Source organism: Crocodylus porosus, unplaced genomic scaffold, assembly GCF_001723895.1.
Source record: "Crocodylus porosus isolate Cpor-Errol unplaced genomic scaffold, CroPor_comp1, whole genome shotgun sequence".
Classification (NCBI taxonomy): Eukaryota; Metazoa; Chordata; order Crocodylia; family Crocodylidae; genus Crocodylus; species Crocodylus porosus.
Window position 1 is genome coordinate 11,114,076 of NW_017728912.1, and position 6,000 is coordinate 11,120,075.

General features: G+C 39.1%; 1 protein-coding gene across 3 annotated transcripts in view; it reads left to right on the top strand.

Moving 5' to 3' along the window:
- QRFPR (pyroglutamylated RFamide peptide receptor) overlaps positions 1–6,000 on the top strand; it is a 46,501-nt gene that overhangs the window by 34,000 nt on the left and 6,501 nt on the right. For 2 of the 3 annotated variants that reach the window (XM_019534029.1, XM_019534028.1), the window contains exon 5: positions 328–425. In XM_019534029.1, the coding sequence (XP_019389574.1) occupies positions 328–425 (98 nt within the window). Of the gene's footprint in view, positions 1–327; positions 426–809; positions 881–6,000 lie in introns of those variants that run through there. The other variant, XM_019534030.1, reaches the window with a different exon arrangement.

The following is a 6,000-nucleotide window of genomic DNA, read 5'->3' on the forward strand; positions in this document are numbered from 1 at the left end:
TATTATGTGATTATGCACAGTTATACATTTTATGCGCAAAATTACATGGGTGCATAATTGCATTATTCCCTGGGGTGTATTATATTCTCTAATTGCACACTACAACTACAAGTGTTAAGAACAAGCTTTTAAGTTATGCATCAGATACATATATATGCTACTGTTTTTATTTCAAGAGGAGATTGGGCAGTTTAGCATGTGTAAAAAATCCTAGTAAATACATATCTGCATCTTTTAGTCATTTGGATAATTAAAGAATCTGACCTACAGACAAGTCAGAAGTTCATGCAAAATTATTCAGATCAAACTATTTGTGTATAATTTCAGGAAAAAGAAGAGAGCAGTCATTATGATGGTGGTGGTGGTAGTTTTGTTTGCTGTCTGCTGGGCTCCTTTTCATGTGATTCACATGATGATGGAATACAGTAAGTATCTGTCACTCTTCAAAAGATGAAGCTGGTATTTTGAATAGCTCTGTTTCTTTTTACTAATAGAATCATTTGTATTAATTCTGAAGTATTCGTGGTATACTACTGTACCATGTAATATAAAGTACAGTCTGTCAATAAGGATGTTTTTAGGTCTTGGATAATAAACCACATGTACAATAGATGATTGGGCTGGGGCAATCCAATTGATAGAGAAACACACCTGCATCTTTAACTAAAAATAGATGGATCTATCACAAGACTTTTCTGGGTGTTTCCTTATGTACGAAGGAAAATGGCTGTTAGGGTTTTTGTAATCCTGAGTACAAGGATTGCAAGTTTTTTGAGGAAAGCACCGTTTTCTATTCTGTATTTGTATAGCACTTAACACAGTGATATCCTAGTTCTGGTTGGAGTTCCTAGGCATCAGAAGAATACAACCAGGGCTCTAGCGTGTGGAACAAATTAAACTTTGCATTGTGGTTGAATTAGAACTGACAGAGCCAGCTTTTTTTTATACTCTTATCACAGGGAGGATTTCATACAGCAAGGGGAATCACCCACTTGTCTCTTTTAAAGGAATCCTTCTTCTCTAAATTTTCAAGCATTTTTATACTTAAGACATATAAAGAGAGAGAAAAAATACAACCTTGGAGAAACTAAAACAAGTTTACTTAATTGGACATCTGTGCACAGGGTAATAAGACATGCAGGATTTCTTATTTCAAAACATATAACTGAAATTAGTAGTGTTAGCACTTCTGGTCTCTGTCTGTTTTTCTAGTCAAGTAGGCCAGAACCCAACTAAATTTACTCTTACATTCCTTAATTTTTTTTTTTCAACAAGTTAGATCTTTATAGCCATTAGCCTTTTAACTTCTAGGGTTTTTTTCTCTTTACTTTTTGCTATTTTAACATACAAATTATATACTTTGTTTCTGGTTGATGGGCTATTCTTCATTAGCTTGGCAGCACAGCTTAAGCAACATTGAATTATTATAAACACTAGGCATACTCCAATAAAAACAACAAATAATATCAACAAACTATGAATGACGGTAGAGCCTAAGGAACTGAAAACAGAGCTAAACCAAGAATTCAGATTCTAACTATTTGACTCATGCAATTTAGCTGCTTTTTTTCAAATATGTTTACTTAAATTCTGGATTTTTTTAATTACCAGGAATATAAGTACAACATTTTTTACCTATTAAAGCACAGACTTCTCCTTTGCTGGCTAGTATATAATTTAACGCAAGTTGGTTTTGCAATGTTATTTGCCTTATTTCTTTTATTTCTATATTTATTTTATCAAAATTATTAGCAGTAGCATTAGCAATTTTTTCCAGAGATGCTGCAACTTTTTTTATTTCAGACATAGCTAAGCCTGTGCCATAGCTGGGGAACATTATACCCTAAAATCTTTGATTTTCTGTAATTTTGTGAACATTGCGAATTTTTTCTTTAGGTAAGTGAGATTTAATAGTAAAGGCAGGATACGCTGCAGAGACATAGCACCTTTTTCTCCAACTGGAGGAAAGATTTTAATAGGCCTTATCTCTATACACAAAATAATGACCAGCTAGTGCAGTATATCCACCTGTTTTTACAGCATGGGGACATCATTTATTGTGAATAATAGCTTGAAAATTGACTTGCAGGGGAGTAGATAGATATCCAGGAACCATTAGGAAACTAAGCACCATTTATTTTAAATTCTACCTCACACTTACTGACTCCTACTACAACAGAAGATCCATTACAGGTCCAACAGAATTTTTCAAGGGTGGCATAAGCTAATCATACATAGTCAGACCGGTTGCAACTTACATTTTGCCAAGTTTCGTTTCCATGAAAATTTGAATAATAAGGGGCTAACATCTGAGTTGCATTTATGGGTACCGGTATCATGGGTATTCCTCTAGTAGACTAAATAGGGACATGACTACATATCCAACAACGAGAGACATTTAAATCAATTTTAATTTGATTAACTAAAGACAAGAACATATTTTCATGAAATGATCTTCTTTGTCGGTGCGAAAGTGTAGTTTGGTTTACAGAGTTTCTTATAACTGATGAGTCAAGTTCGTATAAGATGGCCTAAAAATAAATACTGAGAACTACTCAAATCACAGCTAACCAACTCTACTTTGGGAAACAGGAACTAGGTAGAGGTGTTTTTCCTGTCCCAAAGGGCATAGTGGTGTCATTGGGGCACATCCTCTTCGCTCTATAGTGGCAAATCCTTTTTCCCAGTAGGCGCTTGGCTCACTACTGGTCTTGAGCTCTCCTGGTGGGAGGTGCTAGGCTCACTACCAGTCTGGAAGCTGATTACAAGATTGATATGGAGGAGACTCTGGGTCTAAAGGGGCTGATGTTTTCTTACTGTGTGAAGCGTGGATTCATGTCTGGAGTCCTTGACATTTTATTGCAGTGTTGGTGGTCAGGAGTACCTGGAATGGGCCTTTCCAGCGAGGTTCCAGCAATGACTTTTGTTGATGGACTTTTATATGGACCCAATTTCCAGGCAGGATAGAATGGCATGGCTCATCTGGTTCTTTGGGGAGAGCTGCCTGTTCCTGTGAATGAAAAGCCTTAACACACTTCATTAGTGCCTTACAATAGTTCAGAATAGTATTATTAAGTGAATGTATATCACAAAAGTGGGAGGCAACAGGTAGCGAGGCAGGGAGCCTCATGGGTCTTTCTATTAGAATGTTATGTGGGCTAAGCCCAGTCTTTCGGTTGGCAGTAGGTCTCATAAGGGCTATGGGAAGTGCATCTGGCCATTTTAGGTGAGTCTCAGCACAAATTTTGGCCAGTTTATTTTTCAGAATGCCATTTTGGCATTCTACTTGGCCCGAGGTCTGTGGATAGTATGGGCAATGAAAGTTCTGTTGGATCTGCAGGACTTTGCAGACTTTTTTCGTTATCTGTCCAGTAAAATGAGTTTCTTGATCAAAGTTTAGGGAAAAAGGAATACCAAACCTTGGAAAATAAAGTCTTTGAGCAACTTTTTGCTTACAGCGATGGTGTCAGCTTTTGCACATGGGTAGGCTTCTACCCATCCAGAAAACATACAAGAACATATTCATAACAACAACATTTCTGCATTTGCATAAAATCTATTTGTAAATTTACAAACGGTCCCCAAGGTGGGGGATGTGCTGTCTTCTTTGTTTTTACAGGCTTTTCCACGTTATGGGCTTGGCAAATAGGACAGGAGTGGTAGTACTGTTGAGCTCTACAGATGGAAAAGTTGGGGCAAACCAATCAAGCTTAACAGCTTCTATTATTCCCCCTTTGCTCACATGTGCCATGCCATGGTGTATGCGAGCAAGATGAGGAAGAAGGACCATTGGAGCCACCAGGCGGCCGTCTGGGGAGCGCCACAAACGGTCAGGGTGTAACAAACACCCAGCCAGTCTCCATGTATGTTTCTTTGGTTCTGGAGCCTGATCCTGGAGGAGGGCAATGTCGTGAAATCTTGCCAGTGGAGACTGGTCAGTTGGAATAGACAAAAACACACGCGTGGCCTGAGGAGTGGAAATAGCCGCAGCTTTGGCAGCAGAATCTGCCAGAGCATTCCCACGTGTAACATCATCATAAGGTTTCTGGTTAGCTTGGCATTTAATAATAGCAACAGCAGAAGATAATTGTAAAGCATTCAACAAGGCATTTACGTATGGCCCATTACTAAGTTTGGCACCTCCTGAACTGAGGAAGCCTCTTTGTTTTCAAAGTTGACCATAATCGTGTACAATACCAAAAGCATGGCGAGAATCAGTATAAATGTTAACAGAGGCACCAGAAGCTAGGGTGCAAGCTCTGGTGAGGGCCACAAGCTCAGCAACTTGAGCTGAATACATATTAGGTAAGTGATGGCTTTCTATAACATCATAGTAGGAACATACTGCATATCCCGCAACAAGGGAACCTTTTGAGTTTCTTTGACATGATCCATCAACATAGAATACTAGATCTGGGTTTTGCAAGGGGTTGTTCATTAGATCACATTAGATCAGTGCGGGGCATTGTTATGTGAGCAGTAACAAAAATGGAATCATGGGGTTCACCATCTGAAGGGGTAGGTAACAGGGAAGCAGGGTTTAAAACAGGGCACCTAGTTAGGGTGATATTTCCAGCAGAGAGAAGCAAGATCTCATACTTTGTTAATCTAGCATTTGAAAGGTGTTGGGTTTTTGTTTTTAGTAAAAGGGCTGTTACATCATGTGGGACAGCAAAAGTAAGGGGATAACCTAATACAAGGGTGGAGGAAAGTTCAACCGTGACGGCAGCTGCAGCTACAGCACAGAGACATGAAGGAAATTCGGCTGCAACAGGGTTAAGAGCAGAGCTATAATAAGCAATGGGACGGTGCTTGTCTCCATGTGTCTGAGTAAGTACTGCAAGTGCAAATCTGTCTTTTTCATGACAAAAAAAGAATAAAAGGTTTAGTATAATCGGGAAGGCCTAAGGCAGGAGTTTGCGACAGAGCTTGTTTAATAGAGGCAAAAGTGGCTTCGATTTTTGAAGTCCAGGGTAAAAGCTCAGGGGTATTAACAAGAGTCAGATTTTGCAATGGCTTGACTATAGAGGCATAGCCAAGTATCCACTGACAACAGTAGCCAGCCATGCCGAGGAAGGTACGCATTTGGGACACAGTAGTTGGTCTAGGGATTCTAAGAATAGCTTTTATTTTGGAAGACAAAAGCAGTTGTTCTTCAGCAGAAATATCATGATCTAAACAGTGGACATGAGGAAGACAAAGTTGTAGCTTGTCTTTAGATGCCTTATAGCTTTTTAAAAATCAAAATCAAATAGTTCCTCATCCTATTTCCCAACCATTACATGTTTCTTTTGGTCCTGTTTCTGATCAACATGCCTTTTTCCTTAGTCCTTGTTCTCCTGTTAATTTATTAGGCAGAGATTTGCTTTGTAAACACGGCTGTATTATCTATTGCTCTCCTAATGGTGTTTATTTAGATGTTCCCTGTGATAATGAGATAGCAGTACTTGCCACTTTAGCTAGCTCACCTCCTGAGCCTGAGTTCCCTGATCTTTCTCTGTTGCAAAAAAAAATCATAAAAGCTGTCCCTCCGTTTCTCTGGTCCCAGCATGCTAATGAAGTAGGACAAATCCATACTGCCCAGCCTGTAAAAATTAAACCCAGCTAAGCCTTTACCCGAAGTTGCTCAATACCCTTTACATCCAAAAGCTAAAGAAGAGATACGCCCTGTTATAACTGCCCTTTTAAAGCAAGGTATTATTGTCCCAACTAAGAGCCCTTGTAATACGCCTATTCTTCCTGTAAAAAAAACCCTGAAAAGAATACCTATCGCTTTGTACAAGATCTTCGTGCAGTAAATTCTGCAGTTTTACCTACTTTTCCTGTTGTACCAAATCCAGCTACTATCTTGTCCCGTATTCCTCCTAATGCTTGTTATTTTATTGTTGTTGACTTGCGTTCTGCATTTTTCTCTATTCCTATTTCATAGATTTCATAGACATTAGGGCTGGAAGGGACCTCGGGAGATCATCGAGTCCAGCCCCCTGCCCAAAGGGCAGG